This window comes from Pecten maximus, chromosome 18, assembly GCF_902652985.1.
Source record: "Pecten maximus chromosome 18, xPecMax1.1, whole genome shotgun sequence".
Lineage (NCBI taxonomy): Eukaryota > Metazoa > Mollusca > Bivalvia > Pectinida > Pectinidae > Pecten > Pecten maximus.
Genome location: NC_047032.1, coordinates 16493367 through 16516633, shown reverse-complemented (window position 1 = coordinate 16516633; position 23267 = coordinate 16493367). Strand labels below are relative to the sequence as shown.

Below are 23267 nucleotides of genomic sequence, written 5' to 3'. Positions count from 1 at the left end.
ACTAATTACCTCCCCTACCTGCCTGTCACTGATTATCTCCCCTTAAACTAGATTATTAAGGTACATGCCTGGTCAGTGTAATAAATCCTAATAAAGATACTCAGCTGTCTACAACTTCATATCCTCCTTGCCATAAAATCTCTTCAGTATATCACTAAGTAAGCATTGAAAGAAGTAATAAGCTGGTGTATGTAGCATGACTCCTTAACAAAAAACCTATAGAATTAAGTAAAATACTCCCGAAGCCCTACTGACCCAGAAAAAACACAGTGAGCTGCTCCAAGAAGCATTGCATTTAAGCATTGATGTCAATTTTTTAAAGTTTCATCGGGGTAGCGGATTCTTACAGAAGTTTGCAAACAAAATTTGTTTCATACCCCGATGAAACTAAAAAAACATTGACATCAACTCTTACAATTAATTTTTGAAAATGATTTTCTAATTTAAAACATGTTTTATGTACAATTTTACTGGTTTTAAATGGGATTCCTTTTCTCAAATCAATACGCAACGTCAATTGTCGTATTGTGACGTCACATTTTTCGGGCCATTCTCGGAATTTCTTTCATAGAAGAATGAAAAGAATTTTTCGACCAATCACATTTGAGTATTTACCATGAAAACAAAGAAAAATTAATTATATGTTCATAAAGGAAATTTAAGGAAACTGGAGAGTTTTCCCTTTTATTCCAATAATTCCTGTAGACAAATTCAGATTTAGATTTTTCCATCAGGTACAGAATCTTCATGAAACTGGGCTAGATTTACCCTTTATGGTCGCCTGCCAGTATATCACTATTAGTTTTGATTTTCATTCAAATCTTAAACACCATATATACACAGCCATGGGCAATTTAGAGAGAATAAAGTCGTATTCCATTATTGTACAATGTCTGGTGTTAGGGCCAGAGGAAACTCGGGATAATACCCAATGAGAAACAATGGTTTCATTTGTATGAATACTCCATGACTGATTTGACTTCAAACACAAATATTTTCTGAGAATTTGGAATTTAGAATAAAGTGAAATTAGTCCTGTACTTAAGTGGGAGTTACGCATGGTACAATACAATGAATGTTAAACAATCTTATTCTGTAGCTACATTCATGTATATTAGATCTCCCACGACAAGTAAGTCATTCCGTTCCATAAGAAAGCCACCCCCTTGCACACACCTCCTTCCAGATCTCTGTCCCTAAGAAAGTGGTTGCTGTCATAATATGATAACTCTATGATATTACCTATACTAATATCTTTCTGAAAAAAAACAACAACAATAAAAAACATACATAGTGTGTCCCTTCCTCCTTAATTCCCCCCCCCCCTCCTTCACACTCCCACCTGCGATATACCTACAATGATTTTTACCTAATGGATGTTGGTCTCTGTCACCCATAAAGAGGCCATTATCTCATATCGCTAGAATATCATGAATGCTGATATTCCTTTGAAAAAAATTGACATAGGATGTTATCTGGTTGTTCAAGAACCCCAACCCCACTTCCCCCACCCCAATCTCTCTATACCCATCACCTCATCCTCATCACCCCCCCCCCCCTCCCCTATGTATACACACAGGACCCTTTGCCTGATGAGTCTTTGCCCCCTCCCCCCTCCCTTCCCCCCCCCCCCCCCCCCCCAAAAAAAAATGGTCACCACTCATAATCACATAATTACATAATCTCATACATCGATGTTACATGAATGCTGATATCCGTAACCCCCCCCCCCCCCCCAAAAGAAAAAATCTGCCTGTATTCCAGCAGTTGACCCCCCCCCTCCCCCCCCCCCCCCCCCCCCCCCCCCCCTCCCATACTGCATCCCCTACATACACACATATCCCACACACACACATTAAAATAATCTCCCCTCTTCTATCGGAATCTGATCACCGCACTTCTCCAATAAAAGCCTCCCCACCATAGGAATCTTATCAATTCCTCTTTTTCTTCACTGATGTTTTGCATGTACTTCAGTTGTGTGTATGTGTTTAGAAAACTGTGGAGGCATTGCGAGTATATGTTTCCAAACATCGGAGATGTGAATGTTGCAGGTGCAGTAAGTTGTGCTAGGATTGTATATCATTATCACCCTGGAGGGCACAAACTATTCAACATACAAGTCAGGATTTGATAATAAAATGTGAAACATTCCTTCAGGGATCATAACTCTTGTGTTATCTGGAAAAGTTAAATAGGCAATGTTTGTCAAGCAATATCTGATGTAAATTCAAACAAAGACTGCAGAATTTAAGACAATGTTTTCTTTTGATATTCTAAATGCATTTATAATGTATTTTTGATGCTTTAATTAGGCAGTGCTTTGTTCACAGTATTTTGGAATTATTTTTATGATTTTGAAAATCATTTTATAAATTGCAAAATTTTTATAAACTTTAGGGACTGAAAGCACTTAGGGTAAAATTAAAGTTAAAAAAAGGAAAAATAATTAATTTTATCAAATAAATAAGTTATATAAACAAAACTTGTTTTGTCAATTCTTACCAATTAATTTCAACAAAACCTGACTGACATGTCTGGTAGAATATTATTTTGGTCTGGTAAAAAATGATATAAAAAAGATAGCAAAAACAAAAACATCTTTAATTGCCTGTCCTGCAAGAGCTCAAGTCTTTTTACATGCGCTGATATGTTCACAACATTATAGCTGCCTTTAAGGAATTCAGTTCAATTCAATTTATTTCCGTAAGTTTTTCAACTTATTAAAGCAGATAACATTGAATAAAGCCTGATGAAGACTTGATCCTGGAACCTCTGAACTTTTTAAGATGGTTGCCGCAATCAGTAAATTGACACATTTAGTACATTTATAGCACACATATACCATTCATTTACTTAATATTTCTCTCTGTATTTCTCTTTCTTTCTTTCTTTTCGCCTCAATTTTCCTTTATTTCTCCTTACAAAAAAACAATGCAACAGCTTTGAATGAAAGTAAATTTGGTGGTATACAGATGAACTTTTAGTGAAATTATTTTGCATGTTGACATGAATAATTTGATTTGCTTTGTTAAAAACCTCTTGAAATTTTTTTTACTAGGCAATAAGCTGTTATGCCTGGTAATAAGCCTGTCCATATACGCTGGTAATGTCTAATGAAAAAGCTGTTTTGTTTCCCTGCAATAAGCCAAACTATGTCTGTAGGAGTTAAATACACTGTAACCACTTAACTCTCAACTACATGTTTCTATCCATTACCGCGTCAGTTTAATTAATGCCATCTCGATGTTTAGATAAGTCATACCTCTGAGTCAAAGTTAAGGTTTTTGCCCCTGGAATTATTGTTAGAAAGATACAGTAATGCTTATACAATGTATTGAGTAATCATAATTATCAATGGTTTGCAATGTTAACTTTCCATTTCTGGACTGTAACCTTCAGCTTACTTAAGTAAATTTAGCTCCAGTGCAAATTTTTGAACTCCATCAAGATTTTTTTAGATAAATCTCTGGTTTTTAGCTCACCTAGCCCAAAGAACGTGTGAGCTTATGCCATGGTGCAATGTCCGTTGTCCTTCGTCCGTCTGTCGTCCGGCATCAGTCAACGTTTCCTTTAAATCCCTACTAGTCCTGAACGCTTGAACTGATTTTGATGAAATTCAGTCTGGAGCATTATTGGTCGAAGGGGATCAAGTGTTGTATAAATGGTGGGTATGGCTCCCCTGGGGCCGGAGGGGCGGGCGCTGGGCCAGTAAGGGAAATTGAGGTTAATCCTTTTAATTCCTACTAGTCCTGAACGCTTGAATGGATTTTGATGAAATTTAGTCTGGAGCATTATTGGGCAAAGGGGATCAAATGTTGTATAAACAGAAGGTGTGGCTCCCCTGGGGCCGGAGGGGCCGGGGCCCAATATGGGAAATTGAGGTTAATCCTTTAAATCTCTACTTGCTACGTACTTACATGTATCTAAAATGTTGTATCCTTAAGACTGACTATATATCATATATTGCAGATAATAAATTGCAGATTTGTGCAATCATTTCATGTCTGTCAAGTGCATTCATGAAGGAATTGTCTAAAAAACATTAGAGGTCTCTATAACGTCACTTAAAGATTTGTGGCATTTCTTGTAAATACTTCTTGTACAATATTTTGTACAGTCACTGAATTGTCCTTGGTCTAAACATTGTAACTTTGATCCTGTATAATCACAACAAACCTTTCTTCACATTAACATTCTGGTCATGAAATTTAAGAAATGATTCCGTAACTAAATCCAAATATTTAAGAGCATTTTAGCCAATTTGATGCTGTTTTGAATACTTAATTCAAGGGCCTTCAAGCTGATTGCAATATGGTAATTACAGAAACGGATAAATCTGTTTCAAATTGTTTCTTTTTCTCATAACTTCATGAAAAGGGTTTTGAATTGCGGTACTACGTTTGTAACTTGATCCCAGTGTGTTTGACGTATGATTGCAGGCTGCTGTGGTTCAGCGTGAAGTCTGGTGTGTTTACGAGTTGAAACTGTGAGGTTACGAGGGCTGAACTGTGAGGAAGAGGGCAGTAATTTAGTCAGCTGTCCAATTTACGTTACAGAGCTGGCTGTCACACACATGGACTTAAACATATGTCTGTCACATCAATGTTTTCTTTGAATTTCAGGTCAAGAAGATTCACTTCAGCTGAAAATGAATTTCTTTTATCTGACAGCCATGAGTGACAATTAGACCTCATTTAAATAACTTTGTTATGTGATTTTAAATAGGATCATTTCCACCAGGCCTCTCTGTATTACAAGTTCTACAGATCTTGTCAAAGTTTGGGTATCACCGAAGATTTTTTTTAGGTTAGGTTATGATATCATATTATCCTATCAAACATAATATACAGAAAATGTTCATATCAAACAAGATTTTTCTCCAATGCAAATTATAAAGTTTGAGTGAATTGCAACTGAGAAGTGATTCATCACCAAACAAGAGGTCCAAAGGGTCGCTCATCTACACATAAAAAAGTAATGAGAAGTGGTAAGATGGAAAGTGACCAAACTCGGACTTCAACGCATGAATATTATGAAATTATAACGTACAACAAATTTAAGATGTGATCCTTTCCTGTGACATCCGTACCATTCTCCACAGTTTGTCCATCATACAATTGACAATCGATACGACAGATTCAGCAGATTTTGACAAGCAATAAAAGGCTGTGTTAAAGAACAATCAAGGAAAGGGACATGTATCAAATAAGGGAGGTAACTCTCCTGATGAACAGAATTATCATTTAGGAATTAGATTACATACTACAGAAACAGGTTCTATAAAGGAACAGATTTATTTATCAGATACATACTTTATCTTAGGAGACGTTTTACCCTCAGATAGAACAATACATACATTCATGTGAGATTAGTAATGGCATGTTTGCTACATTGTTAGATTTACCTTCTTCTTGGTATTTAAATAGGGAATTGACAATGTTAACTCACCTGAGTACGATAGTCTGGTGGCGTAGTGGTAACTCACCTGAGTACGATAGTCTGGTGGTGTAGTGGTAACTCACCTGAGTACGATAGTGTGGTGGTGTAATGGTAACTCACCTGAGTACGATAGTCTGGTGGTGTAATGGTAACTCACCTGAGTACGATAGTCTGGTGGTGTAATGGTAACTCACCTGAGTATGAAAGTCTCATGGTGTAATGGTAACTCACCTGAGTACGATAGTCTGGTGGTGTAGTGGTGACTCACCTGAGTATGATAGTCTGGTGGCGTAATGGTAACTCACCTGAGTACGATAGTCTGGTGGTGTAGTGGTGACTCACCTGAGTACGATAGTCTGGTGGTGTAATGGTAACTCACCTGAGTACGATAGTCTGGTGGTGTAGTGGTAACTCACCTGAGTACGATAGTCTGGTGGTGTAATGGTAACTCACCTGAGTACGATAGTCTGGTGGTGTAATGGTAACTCACCTGAGTACGATAGTCTGGTGGTGTAGTGGTAACTCACCTGAGTACGATAGTCTGGTGGTGTAGTGGTAACTCACCTGAGTACGATAGTCTGGTGGTGTAGTGGTAACTCACCATGAGTAAGATAGTCTGGTGGTGTAATGGTAACTCACCTGAGTACGATAGTCTGGTGGTGTAGTGGTTACTCACCTGAGTATGATAGTCTGGTGGTGTAATGGTAACTCACCTGAGTACGATAGTCTGGTGGTGTAATGGTAACTCACCTGAGTACGATAGTCTGGTGGTTTAATGGTAACTCACCTGAGTACGATAGTCTGGTGGTGTAGTGGTAACTCACCTGAGTACGATAGTCTGGTGGTGTAATGGTAACTCACCTGAGTACGATAGTCTGGTGGTGTAATGGTAACTCACCTGAGTACGATAGTCTGGTGGTGTAATGGTATCTCACCTGAGGCGTAATGGTAACTCACCTGAGTACGATAGTCTGGTGGTGTAATGGTATCTCACCTGAGTACGATAGTCTGGTGGTGTAATGGTAACTCACCTGAGTACGATAGTCTGGTGGCGTAATGGTAACTCACCTGAGTACGATAGTCTGGTGGTGTAATAGTAATTCACTTTTCATCTAGGCAATCAGGGTTTGACTCTCCTGGGACATAATAGATCAGTCAGTTAGCTGGCCATGTAACCTCACATGAAGATCTGAGGTGAGTGGTTTGATTCTCCCATCTTATTGGTTTGTGTTTCTTGTTTTGTGTTTCTTGGTTTGTGTTTCTTGGTTTATGTTTCTCGGGGCGGTGAGCTTTTAGGGGCCGCAGTGGCCGAGTGGTTAAGGTATTCCGACACTTTATCACTAGCCCTCCACCTCTGGGTTGCAAGGTCGAAACCTATGTAGGGTAGTTGCCTGGTACTGGCTGTAGGTCGATCATTTTTCTCCGGGTAATTCTGCTTCCATCCACCTCCAAAACCAGGAATGTCCTTCAATGACCCTGGCTGTTAATAGGAAGTTAAACAAAATAACCAAACAGGAAGCTGAGAAACGGGCCGGTCTGTACTGTCATGATTTTGTCCTTGCACAAGACATTTACCCTAATTATCTGGACAGCATGTGATGGGCCTCCCGTATGTCATTCAGTTAGGTAGTCACCAGGTACTACAAAGAGAAATGAGACCCCACCTCAAAATGACCCTGGCTGTTCATGGGATGATAAACCCAGCAAATAAACAAACAAACAGTTCCTGAAGGAGCACTAGGTCAGAATATTTTTTTCTGAAAATTATCTCATTTTGTATTGAATAAAACAGCTGAAAGTTGACCATTTCTTTTGCAGGGCATGGTGGTGAATGGTTTTGTGAATGTTGTAATCTCGAGTGTGGAACGCCGATACGATCTGAGCAGCACCGAATCTGGAGCCATTGCAAGTTGCTACGACATTGCATCCGTCTTATGTCTGATCCCAGTCAGCTATTTTGGTGGACTCGGATGTAAACCACGATATCTCGGTATTGGGGTGTTTGTGATGGGACTGGGATCGCTAATGTTCTCACTGCCACAGTTCACCTCTGGGCCATACGAGGTGGGACGTCCTGACGGACCGACCTTATGTGGTGAACGGAGTAATACGTCCCTGGAGGACTGTATGTCCCAAACAGGGCCCCGAGGGCTTTCATACTACAAGTATGTCTTCTATTTGGGACAGCTGATGCACGGTGCGGGTGCTGCACCACTCTACACACTAGGGACGACATATCTGGACGACAACTTGCCAGTTACTTCATCGTCCATGTACCAGGGTAGGTTTACTTCTGTTAATCCCTGAATCACCCTAAAGATTAATTGTAACGGTTCAGAAGAGGTAAATTTGTCACATCAGCATCATGTATACAGGCAAAGATGTCTTCAGGTAGACTTGACCTCAACAAATTATTGACCTCAAATTGACCTGATTATGACCTGAAATGAGGTCAATTTCTTGACATGAATTGACTAATCTGCTCTTTTCAAATTGACCTGAACATTTTCACATGAAGTTGACCTGAAGTTGACCTGAAAATATTTTTTGCCTGTGTAACACCCTTACATAATACAAGTATTTTACTGGAGACATAACTTCAAAATGACCCTGGTTGTTTATTGGCGAAAATTCAAGCAAACAAAACAAACGAACAGACAAGGTTTATACTCGGTCTATATGACAGTTATCTAGATTGTATCTCATCATCTTATTGTTGACAGCTGCCATAATTTTCTTGTAAGTGCTGAATTCTTAATTATGACATTATTCCAGTTGTTCCACGGTTGTCTGTCCGCTATTCCATGGTTGCCTGTCCGCTGTTCCATGGTTGTCTGTCAGTTGTCCCATAGTTGTCTGTCAGTTGTTCCATGGTTGTCTGTTGGTTGTCCCATGGTTGTCTGTCAGTTGTTCCACAGTTGTCTGTCAGTTGTTCCATGGTTGTCTGTAGGTTGTTACATGGTTGTCTGTCGGTTGTTACATGGTTGTCTGTCAGTTGTTACATGGTTGTCTGTTGGTTGTTGGACAGTTGTCTGTCAGTTGTTCCATGGTTGTCTGTTGGTTGTCCCACGGTTGTCTGTCAGTTGTTCCACAGTTGTCTGTCAGTTGTTCCATGGTCGTCTGTCAGTTCCATGGTTGTCTCTCGATTGTTCCATGGTTGTCTGTTGGTTGTTCCACAGTTGTCTGTTGGTTGTTCCGTGGTTGTCTGTCTGTTGTTCCATGGTTGTCTCTCGATTGTTCCATGGTTGTCTGTTGGTTGTTCCACAGTTGTCTGTCAGTTGTTCCATAGTTGTCTGTCAGTTGTTCCATGGTTGTCTGTCGGTTGTTCCATGGTTGTATATATGTCTGTCGTTTGTTCCACAGTTGTTTGTCGGTTGTTCCATGGTTGTCTGTCTGTTATTCAGCGGTTGTCCGTCTGTAATTCCATGGTTGTCTGTCTGTAATTCCATGGTTGTCCGTTGGTTGTTCCACAGTTGTCTGTCGGTTGTTCCACAGTTGTCTGTCGGTTGTTCCACGATTGTCTGTCGGTTGTTCCACAGTTGTCTGTCGGTTGTCCACAGTAATGTCTCAGTTGTTCCATGGTTGTCTGTCGGTTGTTCCACAGTTGTCTGTCAGTTGTTCCATGGTTGTATATATGTCTGTCGGTTGTTGCATGGTTGTCTGTCGTTTGTTCCACAGTTGTCTGTCGGTTGTTCTACAGTTGTCTGTTGGCTGTTCCACAGTTGTCTGTCAGTTGTTCCACAGGTGTCTGTCCATTGTTCCACAGTTGTCTGTCTGTAATTCCACGGTTGTCTGTCGGTTGTTCCACGGTTGTCTGTCGGTTGTTCCGCGGTTGTCTGTCAGTTGTTCCACAGTTGTCTGTCGGTTGTTCAACTGTTGTCTGTCGGTTGTTCCACGGTTGTCTGTCAGTTGTTCCACAGTTGTCTGTCGGTTGTTCCATGGTTGTCTGTAGGTTGTTCCATGGTTGTCTGTCTGTTGTTCCACGGTTGTCTGTGGGTTGTTCCACGGTTGTCTGTCTGTTGTTCCACGGTTGTCTGTGGGTTGTTCCACAGTTATCTGTCTGTTGTTCCACGGTTGTCTGTGGGTTGTTCCACGGTTGTCTGTCTGTTGTTCCACAGTTGTCTGTTGGTTGTTCCGTGGTTGAGTATTCATCTTTCTATGTTTTAGGTTTGTTTTATGGTTGTGCCATTCTGGGCCCGGCGGTGGGATACCTGGCTGGCGGAGCTTTCCTTGACCTACATGTGGACATTGACAAGGGATCTAGCCTCAGGTATCAGTCTAGACAGTGTGATACACTTTTTGATAAACAGAATCTTCTCCATACTATGAGGAAAAGAATGAGAAATCTCCATCCCAAGGTATGATATTCTAGGTTGTCTTACCCGAGGTTCTGTCGTGGGTTAGACAATCTAGTATATCACTCCGAGGTTCTGTCGTGGGTTAGACAATCTAGTATATCACCCCGAGGTTCTGTCGTGGGTTAGACAATCAAATATATCACCCGGAGGTTCTGTCGTGGGTTAGACAATCTAGTATATCACCTCGAGGTTCTGTCATTGGTTAGACAATCTAGTATATCACCCTGAGGTTCTGTCCTGGGTTAGACAATCTAGTATATCACCCCGAGGTTTTGTCCTGGGTTAGACAATCTAGTATATCACCCTGAGATTCTGTCGTGGGTTAGACAATCAAATATATCACCCCGAGGTTCTGTTGTGGGTTAGACAATCAAGAATATCACCCCGAGGTTCTGTCGTGGGTTAGACAATCTAGTATATCACCCCGAGGTTCTGTCGTGGGTTAGACAATCAAATATATCACCCCGAGGTTCTGTCGTGGGTTAGACAATCAAGAATATCACCCCGAGGTTCTGTCGTGGGTTAGACAATCAAGAATATCACCCCGAGGTTCTGTCGTGGGTTAGACAATCAAATATATCACCCCGAGGTTCTGTCGTGGGTTAGACAATCAAATATATCACCCCAAGGTTCTCTCGTGGGTTAGACAATCAAATATATCACCCCGAGGTTCTGTTGTGGGTTAGACAATCAAATATATCACCCCGAGGTTCTGTCGTGGGTTAGACAATCTAGTATATCACCCCGAGGTTCTGTCGGGGGTTAGACAATCTAGTATATCACCCCGACGTTCTGTCGTGGGTTAGACAATCAAATATATCACCCCGAGGTTCTGTTGTGGGTTAGACAATCAAGAATATCACCCCGAGGTTCTGTCGTGGGTTAGACAATCTAGTATATCACCCCGAGGTTCTGTTGTGGGTTAGACAATCAAATATATCACCCTGAGGTTCTGTCGTGGGTTAGACAATCTAGTATATCACCCCGAGGTTCTGTCGTGGGTTAGACAATCTAGTATATCACCCCGAGGTTCTGTCGTGGGTTAGACAATCTAGTATATCACCCCGAGGTTCTGTCGTGGGTTAGACAATCAAATATATCATCCCGAGGTTCTGTCGTGGGTTAGACAATCTAGTATATCACCTCGAGGGTTGGAGATTTCTCTGTCATATCCTCAATGTAGGGGATGAGTATTTTAATTGTTACCATAATGTTATTGTATTGGTGACATGTCATTGTATTGTAACCATGATGTCATTGTATTGTAACCATGATGTCATTGTATTGTTGACTTGTCATTGTATTGTTACCATGATGTCACTGTATTGTTACCATGATGTCATTGTATTGTTGACTTGTCATTGTATTGTTACCATGACGTCATTGTATTATTGCAAGAACATACCCTAGGGGTTCACAGAGATATTACACCATACGGTGACAAAGAAATCTCGAACAAGTAAAATGGGAGACAACTATGATCGATGGGAGAAAATAAACATCTTAAGATCACTCAATGGGATGGAGAATGTTGCCTTTCTAAATTGTTGCCCTCAGATTGTGTTAATTTGGAAGTAATACAAGTGTCCTCAGTAGACAGGTTTTGATAAATACAGGTGGCCTTTAAGGCAGGGTCCACTGTATGTTTTTGTGATACTATGGAAACCCTACTTTGTTTATATAGAGATGTGGCACATTTTCCCTGTACGTAATAGTCTATATATACAAAAATGGTAAGATTTAGTTAATTTTTCCAAAAGAAAGAAGGAAATATACTTAAAACTTGTGTAGCATATTATGCTAAGTATTTTTTTCATGAGAATTCAGTTTCATTTTTTTCCAGTAGTGAAAAAATTAAGAGAAAAAATTAAAAGAAAAAAATTCTTTGAAAAACAAAATGATTCCAGATCAATATGGACTGTTTGTCATTTTCTGTAGGAATTACATCATTTCAATTCAAATTTTTGGTAAACAAAAAAATTTGAACTATTAAAAAAAAAAAAAAAAATCACGCCATTACAGTAACTTCCCAATTTCATCATTTTAAAACTGTCCAAACATTTTTATCTGATCATGTGACCTCCAATTATCTGGTCGTATCCTGTATTGCAGCCTGTCTCCCTCTGGACCTCGCTATGTTGGTGCCTGGTGGGTCGGTTTCCTCTTTAGTGCTGCCCTTGCGTTCATTGTGGCCATTCCTCTCTGTGGTTTCCCTAGCAACCTTCCAGGTATGTAACCAATGGTAACCACTTAAATCAATCTATCATTGGTCCTGGTAATATTATTTGACAGTTTGGTGACCAAAAAAAAAAAAAATTCTTCAATGATTCTCTACAGAATTATTGGTCAGCTAGCCAATTCTTTCTTAGCTTTATGTCTATTAATCTCGGTAATATAATCATTTTTAACTGCCAAAAATGTATAGACTGTCACAAAAAGCATAATGTGGCACCCGTAATATAGAAATTTATTTGATAAACACCAAAAAATGAAAAAAAATACACTTTCCTCAAAATGATTGCTTATAAAACCGAAACTTAAATACCAAATATAGATACGATAGAATTTCTTTGTGATGCAAGAAATTATTTACTCACTTTAAATTTAGAGATCAAACTTAAGGAATGTTATAATAGCATAAAGTATGTAATTTATTGTATAAAAATATACTACAGCTTATTCTTGTATTCAATCAAATTCATAATGACTCTTTGTTGGAGATGTAGAACATTTTAAATGTATGTACCAGTAGATGTGTCTTAATATTTCCCTTGGACAGGATCATGGAGGTTCCGGGCAGAACAAGGGATGGAAGTTTATCAGACCAAACAGGCACCTTCGGAGCCAGAATATGAACCGGAGAAAAAGAAATTAAAAGTGACAAGAATTTTTACATCTCTACGCGTCCTTTTGTTGAATCCTACATTCATGTTCCTCAACTTGGCTGCTGCTTGTGAAGGTAAGAGTTTTATTCTGAGTAAAGATTAGAAAACATATTTTTGCTTTTGTGTTTTTCTTTTGTTTTTACAGAAATTTCTAGTAAAAGATATAGTATATGCCCATTTAAGCTCTGATTAAAATTGGAGAACAACCCTAAATGCGCTTTAAGTTTGCCCCTAAAAAATTGCATCATGTAACACTGGGAGACACGAATGTACTAGTTTTTTCATATTTTCTACTAATTCTGAAATTTTCACCAATTTTACCAAAAAAGATCTAATTTAACCCAACCCAGTCCATTTTTTCAGCAACGTATCTAATTATGAATTGTCATGGCTAATTTTCGACGGTCAAAGCTAGTTCTGTGAATCATATCCAATTTAACATGACCACCGTCTAATTCTATCGAGCTATCTAGAAATCATGAACTTTAAACTATTTATTTCATGACTATCTAAAAGTTTCTTACATCGACGAGTTCTCATGAAATATGACGAGATTTCCCCCGACATTCTAGAAATGTCCGACAGGGTCTATTTTGTTCTCCACTGACGCTAATTCTGCTCCTCGAATCTAATATTGACGGAGCAATCCAGTTTTCGTGAAAATCGCCTAATATTAAACGTCATGACGAATATTGCGAGATTCGCCTCGGGCGGTTCTGTCGCGCGGCAATACCAGCACTGCCAGCCGTAGACTACTTTACCTGGACAGCAGCCATCCGTGACCATCGAGTCCCGCGGCTAGCCTCGACTTGGGAGCGTTCCCCGTGAAGCGGTCCTACCATAATCACCTATACGGTGTCGGTACCAACTCGAATTAAGTGTTCAAGCTATAAATATGCGATACATACACGATAAGATACATACATTATGTATATCACATGATGTATATCTATATTTCTGATATCACATACGATACATTCACTTTTTTTGCAGATTGTTCCAGTTAAATTTTCATTAATGTGCTGCATGTACATCAATATCATAAGACACCTGAAAAAATAAAAGTATTACATTCACAATACGACGATAACATATTTATTGTTATTCAATTGAGGCAAATTTTGTATCAATAAACGATTAAGTTGCGTACTTACCGTACGTTTAAATCTGTTTTTACCCCAGAATCATATATATATACTGTTGTAAATTTTAAGCATAGGCAAACGTTAGCCAAGTTCCGTTGTGGTAATTTGAAATTGAAAATAGAGACAGGCCGGTATTCTCGTCCTCCCTTAGCATTACATGAGAGGAAATGTATTTTATGTCAGTCAGGATTAGTAGAAGACGAGCGCCATTTTTTAATTGACTGTGAGTTTTATTCAGATATTAGGCGAATTTTATTTAGTGAAGCAAGCAATTATTGTCCAAACTTTTTAGAATTAAACCCATATGAACAATTTCATTATCTTATGACAAGTGATGATCTTCAGCCTATTTTAGCTTCTTCACTCTATCTGATGTATCGCAGAAGATCCTGTTTTACCTATATTTAACAGAACTTTTTACTATATTGCGTCTCATAAGTCTGGATGTGAATATAATTTTAATGCAACTTGTAAAGTTTTTATGACTTCTACTGTATTTTATATATCTGTAATATTGACACGTGACACGTTAATAAAATATTTTGTATTGTATTGTATTGTATTAATAAAAGAAAGAATATTGTATCGAAAACCTCTTGTCATCCACTTCACAAGGACACCTGGACAGTTGTTGATTACAAGGCCTGGGGCATTTCTAAATTGAACCTGCTGGTTGGCTTCCTGCCTTAGGCGAGAGCACAGGTAAATCCCCGCCCCCTTTTTGGGATGAACTATAAGCTGGTTCTGTATTTAACATGACAAGTATATTAGTCCTACAATATAAGACTTCGAAGGTACAAACGTTATCTTTTACGTTTATTGTCGGGTATCAACATTTTTGTTATTTGCCGAACCTCTAAGTACATCTTCTTTGGAACAGATGCCTGCATCAGAGACCTATATATCCACTATATACGTCCCTGGTTATATATATTGTAATTACCAATGGGTTACAGTATCCGAGCTCTAATATATACAAGCTTACTAATAAGAAAATTTGAAACTGTATGTATCACATCGATGAGATTAGAGACTTGTGATATACAAGTCTCTGATGAGATATAGAAAAACAACTAAACTATAAATCCTATATAGTGTCTCCGATATTCTATAGATGTTTATTACTGAATATTGAACTGTTTTTTATTATCCATACATTTATAATGACGCCGAGGGTATAATATGTATGCATTTCATGTAACATGTTGAAACCGACTTCTCTGTGCATATTTTGTTGTGTATAGTGTGACCAGTATAGTCATTATGAATCAAACATGAAATAGAAGATTTGTAAAAAAAAAAAAGATGTGTTGAACTATCATGTCTTACGTTTGACATAAAGAAAACAACTGTGTTATATAATAAAATCTTTCAATTCAATTCAATTCATTTATTACTTTAAACCTTACGGTTTATCAGTAGTATTATCAGCAAAGCGTCGTCGTTCCAAGCCGATGTTTTTAATTCAATTTGTGAAACACCTGATAATAATAATATGTTTATAATATGTACTTATGGGCCGTATGGCCTAAAGTCAATAAAGAATTTTAAATTTGATAAAACGTTTCGTGTTATTAAAGATATTCTTTCCTTATATATGATCAGTGATAATCCTATATAGCTTTATGGATTCGTACGTGCTAACTTCGGAATAACATATATTGATATCAGAGAATTTGAAATTGTGTTTTACAGCACGTTCTAGATATCGCCTGAATTAGCTGTTTTTGTTTTCACTCTTATCAGTTTCTATGTTTGCAATATGACTACACTATTGTATACTCCACACACCACTCATTCATTCGATATTACCGCTCAGAAATGTCATAACATCTGTATCGTCATTACATTGTATATTGATGCTGTCTATCTTTCGTTAAATTGCATTTTAAAAATAGTGAAGATAAAAAATTGTATGCTGTCATTTTCAGCATGCTTATAAGTCGTAAGGATTGAATTGAATAAACATTTTAAACAAAAACAAGACCGGTCTATAATCCTTTAATTAATTCGATCGCTGTATAGAAAACCAAGGTACCGTTACAAAAACTAAATTGTACGGGTTAATGACGGGGGCTAAGATCTCGCAGCGGTTGCTATGACTACTCTGTGTGTCAAGCGACCGCGATCTACTACCTGTTCACCTGTCGACACGGGTGACCAACTCAGACTTTTTATCTATGTGATGAGAAAAACGTCCGGATTACTGCTGGAATTTTACTTAACTAACATTTCGTTTCCGATATGGAGCTCCGGATTCGGAATCAGAACTTCCGGACTTGTGAGTACAAATATAACGTTACGGAAATTCGTTCCCCGACATTTCCGTCGGGATTGTGAGTTTTACGGACTATCGGCGTCCAGATTAGCGGGTAAGCTGTATTGGTATATATAACAGCAATACAAACACAAAGTGGAGTACGGGTTAGATATATACATATTATGTACAATTTGGATCTCATGGGATTCGAAAATAACCTACACATATTTATACATATGATCCCCCCCCCCCCCCCCCCCCTACACAGAACAATAGAATATTTTCACTAAATACATATACACGTACAAAAATGTTCATGCACAATTATATAGATATTATCAAAAACACGTTCATCTTTATAATACCGTCAGATATGTCATATGTCTCCGATACCGTGAATCAAACGTTTGTATTCAAACTTGTGATGTACAGTGGACCCTCGATAATCCGAACACCTTCGTTCCCAGTCCAAACCGTCCGGATTACGAGTTTTCCGGACTGCCGAATTTCGTTTACCAGGTAAAAAAAATTGTCGTGTAAAAGTTATCTCCCTTGATTACATACAATCCGGGACGTTTCATAAACACGTCTAATTGTCAGACTTTTTAACAATAAATATACTTATGTTTCTGATATGATTTTTGATTTCTTTTGTAGAAAGTAAAAAATAAACTTTGTTTTTAAAAGAACATGTAAAGTGAAAGTTGTTTTATTTATAGCGGGCATATGTGTCCTACAAACACCACACATGTGTCACGTCCCGGAGGTTCACAAACAAGTAGAAATTACAAACGTTAAATACCTTAAATAAAAGACCCGGATTTTACAACTTACCATCAGTCCATGTTTTTTTATGATTTTTACGTACCAGAAACCCCAAGCTATATATCTAAAAGTACGCTACACCAGCGAGAACTACCGATGAAGTCCGATAATTATTGAACCCGTATTAACTTAACAATGTGACGCTTAATTAAGTATCATACGACTATTGACTAATTTGTGTGTAATCAACCCAGTTCTTGTGATCACTGCTTAATACGTAAATGTGTATGTAATTAATAACGTGCATCTTTCAATGAGTCGTCTTTTCACGTAACGGTGTTACAAAGCCGATATCCGTGTTTACCCAATACAAGTGTTCATGATGTTAATTACCGATCATAAATTTATTACATGTATTTGAGATTGATTAATTATGGTATCACGTACTGTATGTTTGTGCGTAAATTCTTGCTAATTACGAAATAGCAATATGTGATCCTATAAAAGTTGCCGTCTGTAAAATAACTATAATAGATATTGTACGTCAAGTTGATAAAAGCAAGACCAGGCTATACTATAAAATCCTTTAATACTGTAAAGTTTAAAAAGGTCGTAGAGAAAAAGTAATGTACCGTTATAAAAGCAAAAGTTACACTTTGTAACACAGGTAAACATCCGGGGCTATGACCTGGCAGCGGTCGCTATGACTACGCACAGTGTCAAGCAATAGTCTGTACAGCTGTCGACACGGTTGACTTGCCCCGACATTTTTTCTCCTCGTGGTGAAAAAATCGTCCGGATTATTGCGGGAAATTTACTAATGAAAAGTACGTTCCGTTCCCAAAATGGGCTTCCAGAATCGGAATCCGAATTTCCTGACTGGTGAGTACAAATAACGTTACGGAAATCCGTTCCCGTGCATTTCCGTCCGGACTGCGAGTTTTCCGGACTATCGGCGTCCGGATTATCGCGGGTCCACTGTACACTGAATGGTCAACAAATGATAAACGTTCTGCCTGATGAGAGTCGCCGAGCGATGTGTGCGACATCATAGGGATTCCATTAGTTCTGTTTCTAAATAATAAGACAATTTAGGCAAACTTGCTATAGAAATGCAAGATATTTAAATATGTTTTCTTACATATTCCTTGTTGGAATCATGTATAAAGTAAAAATGTAATTTACCTAAATATACAAGCAAATATAGTATTTTTTTTTTTAAAGATATTTTTTATTGCTTGAAATGTAGGCATGAGGATTGGGCAGAAGTTATACAACTTATTAAACCCCCCTCCTCCAAACATTTTTACAACAATGTGACACAAACAATGGACATTTACATTAATTTTACGATTGACAAATTAGAAAGGAAGACTAAAGAGAGAAAGTGAAAGGAATACAGATAATTATACAAAAATGAATTTATGTCTAACAAAAATTGTTTGATTTACACACAATAACATAATATCTGCCTAGAACAAACTAACTACGTTTACACGCTCCTTCATCTTATCATTGTCCTTTCATGCTCATTCCTTAATCGTTCTCCTTTTGATAATCAAGCTCCTGCTAGGTAATATAATATAGGTTTACAACAGGGACATAAACCCTCAGTAATTGCATGTATGACATATAGATATTAGACCTCTCATTTTATGAATACTTGGGTTAATACAGTAATACTGTGGGATGCATTTTGAACGAATAATTTTCATTTCAATATGTTAAAGTGTACCCTGAATGAAAAATTATATTTTAATATGTTATTGGTATTGATTAATAAACAAGAATGCAGAAAACCGCATCAAAATCGGCCGACCCATTTCCGAGTAATTGTGATTTTTCTCGAAAACACACCTGAAGCCCAAAGCCGAATACCTCGTTTTGGTGACCTCTGACCTGTGACGTCACAGGTTGAACACGATCGGAGCCGCCATATAGGAAATATATAGAAACAAACGTGAACACGTGCCTGTAATTAATGCGAATAAGACAAAAAAAGGAAAGTGCTGAATAAACTCTCTGAGTTATATTTGTTAATTAGTTAATAACAAGTGCTACCGAAACCAGGGACATATAACTTTCTTTTTAAACGGTGCCATATATAACATGTAGCATCTCACTAATTTTCTCTCATAACGAGCCATACACAACATGTAACATCTTACTAATTTTCTATTATAACGGGCCAAATACAACGAGTATCATCTTACCTATTTTCTATTATAACAGGTCGTATATAACATTTATATTAAAATATTTTATTCATATTTTTTTTATTTTAACGGGTCGTTGTAACATGTATGACATTTGAATAACCGGCCGTTTATAATGACTTACATCATATAGCCTTTATTATGGGGGCATGACAGGTTTGTTACATACACATGTACCAGTATTGATTTCGGTTATAATACTTCTAGTAACACAAGTTTAAAATGCAATTCATTCAAGATGTGAAATAAATGCTAATCATTTTGGGTTTTTTTTATTAGCCAAAACAGAAATTATACCGTTATTTGTGATTTTTGGGTAATTGTCCGCAATTGATAAAACGTGTCCATGAAAGCTCAGTAAATCCCAGACAAGATTCATAGAGTAAATTTCAACATCATGGGTACATATATGAATGAGGTAATTTAGGTTAATTATTCTATAGACAAACGTTTGAGATATGATTTTTTTTCGTTTGTATAGAAAACGAAACTCACTGAATTCCAAAAATAATGTGTTTGATTTCAACAAAATGTATTCCCTATAGTATAAACGCAATTCTTAATTAAATTCAAGCTCAATTTATGTACAAACAACCTGTAAAACCATGTTTTCGGAACTCCTTTGAAGTGCACAGAAACCAAACGCGTGAACTCACGGCGTGTGCTGATTATAGAACACCAGAAATCACGGACACCTGTGGTGCAGTGCCAGGTGTGATGAGCTTGTGGACCGTAATTTCACACCTGGTAATTGTTTAGCGGTATACTAACCAATTCAAACTTGAGAATTCGTAATTCTCCGAACATGTTTATACATCTTTTAAAAGTCCTTTTTTAAGTGAAGATATGACTTGCGACACGAATTGAAAGCAAAACCACCAGGGTCTCGATCACTTCATAATAATGACACAATTACAAAAATAAAAGCAAAAAAATACATAAAATTTGGAGGGAAAAAAAATCATACACGAAAATCATTACGAGTTTATAAATTTTAGTATTAATTATGATTAGTCACGATGAAATAAATTGTTTGTGTTTTATCATTAAAAACGGAGCTAAAATAATGGTTTTAATAAGTACCTAAGCTTTATACCTGTACAGAAAGTATCAATTATATTATAATTGTTGCGAATCACTTTTATATAATTTCACTGACAACGATCGTATATAAATAATGTCTTTCTCAAGCATTTAATCGTCCTTGATCCCTGAGACCATGACATGTAAAATAAGGGATAAAATCTGTATATGTAGAAGTTTGTTGTAGACTTTAACACTGGTATTCATACGGGAGAGAGATTTAGTATATTGTAGATCATGATGATTATAATATATTACTTTCTAAATTAAGTGTCCTTCATGACTAAAGCGGGTTTTGCATAGAATATAACGCTTGAATTTACTGTACGTGTGTTCGTCTTTTCTCACAAACCAGAGTATCCAGAACTGTTGTATTGTTGCGAATGAAATGGCACATTATTTTAGTTTAAAATGTTTATGCTGTGTTGCTTTCTTTGGTAACGAGTAAGAAATGGTAAACACATAACTAATATACATTTATTGGTGATTGACCGATTATTACACCAGTCTGTGTAAACCAAGCGGTCATTTTCAGAGTCAATTTCACTATGTTATTATTTTTTTTTTAACTGAAACTTATATTGTTGGATTCCGACTTCTCGTCGGCAATATTCGCCAAATTCAACAACCTCAAATCTCATGTCCAGATCGTATTCAAACATATTTGTACTGATACTGTTCACACTGTCCTCTATGCTACTGGCCACCATACCAGTCACTCTGTTCAACCTGTGACGTCATAGACTGAAGAGTTCCAAATCAGCGTGACTGACCGATACGCTGATTAGCAGTCGATCGACAGGTGCAAATCGCGTACTTCGATGTGCGATATCTCGGCACTCGGCCAACCGATTTTGATGCGGTTTGCGACATTCTTCTTTGGTGGTTACAAAGAATAACATATTTGATTATCGTTTTTCGTTCAGGGTACACTTTAACATAAATAGATGATGGAACTCGTCTCCAATACTTTCATTGCAAAAATCTCCTTTATATATATTATACCACCTTCCTGTCATGATACGAATTTTTAAATTAGACGTATGAAATTTAGTTAAATGTAGTGTATTTATTTCCGATAATATTGTTAATTGTGGAAGAACGAATCGTCTGTATCATTTGAGTCGGTACCGACATCGTAAGTATAGGTGATTATGGTAGGACCGCTTCACGGCTGAGCGCTCCCAAGTCGAGGCTAGCCGCGGGACTCGATGGTCACGGATGGCTGCTGTCCAGGTAAAGTAGTCTACGGCTGGCAGTGCTGGTATTGCCGCGCGACAGAACCGCCCGAGGCGAATCTCGCAATATTCGTCATGACGTTTAATATTAGGCGATTTTCACGAAAACTGGATTGCTCCGTCAATATTAGATTCGAGGAGCAGAATTAGCGTCAGTGGAGAACAAAATAGACCCTGTCGGACATTTCTAGAATGTCGGGGGAAATCTCGTCATATTCCATGAGAACTCGTCGATGTAAGAAACTTTTAGATAGTCATGAAATAAATAGTTTAAAGTTCATGATTTCTAGATAGCTCGATAGAATTAGACGGTGGTCATGTTAAATTGGATATGATTCACAGAACTAGCTTTGACCGTCGAAAATTAGCCATGAAAATTCATAATTAGATACGTTGCTGAAAAAATGGACTGGGTTGGGTTAAATTAGATCTTTTATGGTAAAATTGGTGAAAATTTCAGAATTAGTAGAAAATATGAAAAAACTAGTACATTCGTGTCTCCCAGTGTAAACAGCTGAAAAAAAAATAAAACATAAAAAAAAATCCAATTTGACTGCTAAGTGATGTTGTTTGAGCCCAAACAAACTTTCATGTAAAATATCACTTTTAATGAGTGAAGAAAGAATTCTACAAAGTTTTGTAACTGGACAAACAAAGGGAATTTTTTATGCCTAACCTTTGTGGAGAGAGGACATAAAATTACATAAGAATATTTGAACAAGATATTTTCTACCACAATACCCTGTGTTATTCAACTCTCAGACCATCAGTTAATCATTTAAGCTGTTGATTAACAATCTGTTTATACCACACGTGGTATAAACTCTGTATGCATTTTGATTGGCTAACACGGTGAACTTTGACCCAAGCTGCAATTGTTATTGACGTCATCAATAATCTAATGACGTCACATCACCGGGTTCCGGACGTCACCGGTACACTTTATTTGCATACGTGAAATTATACTTGGCCACGTTTCCCTTTGATTCAAGCCGATATTATTGTGGTAGAAACAGGTCACACGACTCGAAATTGTTGGATATGGAATTTATTTCACACTCGTAAGTTATTTTTTAAAAGTTGCAAAAAACACTCGCTAAAGCTCGTGTCTTTTGTAACTTTAAAAAAATAACTTACTCGTATGAAATAAATTCCATATCCAACAACCACTCGTTGTGTAACCTCTATTTAATACACATGCTTTGACTCTTAAACTTGCTGAATCATTACCATTTATATATACACCTACATGTATAAACAAGCATATTTGTGTTTTACAGGAAATGTTTTAGCTGGATTTGCTACCTTTACACCCAAGTTTATCCAGGAGCAGTTCAGCATTCCGTCATCAACGGCAGCCATGTTTGTTGGTGAGCAACAAAATAACTTTGATTGATTTGAATTATGATATTAATATCTTGATGAAAAAGGGTTGTAATAAGGTCACTGCAACCCTAAAAGTAGCTATAAATACATTTAGTCAGTGAAATACAATGTAAATGTATATACATAATCTTACATGAGTGTTAAGGTAATGACCAATTTTTTAAAATGAGATCAATCATTTGAAGGCTTGTGTCATTAATACATTTCAGAGCCACTAGTGTAAGATTCTGTCTATCACATAACTTTAATTTATATAACCGTATTTGACCTAATAAGTGCACAATGTATTAAAAAAAAACATAAAAGAAGTGTGCTCAATAAAATCATGTACAGGAAAATTTCCATGCATTAAAAAAAAGAACAACTTTTTTGTTATTTACTTAGATGTACTTTTATGTAGCAAAAACAATCCAGAATCCTTAGTTAAAAGACTGAACAATATTTTAGTAGATCAGTGAGGTAAGGAAGTCTTTATAGGTTTCAATGAGC

General features: G+C 37.3%; 1 protein-coding gene across 1 annotated transcript in view; it reads left to right on the top strand.

Annotated features, from left to right (window-relative positions):
• The window catches only part of LOC117316646 (solute carrier organic anion transporter family member 4A1-like), a 46336-nt gene that overhangs the window by 12981 nt on the left and 10088 nt on the right, over positions 1–23267 (top strand). The window contains exons 4-8 of the mRNA XM_033871331.1: positions 7261–7723; positions 9610–9712; positions 11913–12028; positions 12580–12759; positions 22673–22762. Of these exons, the coding sequence (XP_033727222.1) occupies positions 7261–7723; positions 9610–9712; positions 11913–12028; positions 12580–12759; positions 22673–22762 (952 nt within the window). The remainder of the gene's footprint in view (positions 1–7260; positions 7724–9609; positions 9713–11912; positions 12029–12579; positions 12760–22672; positions 22763–23267) is intronic.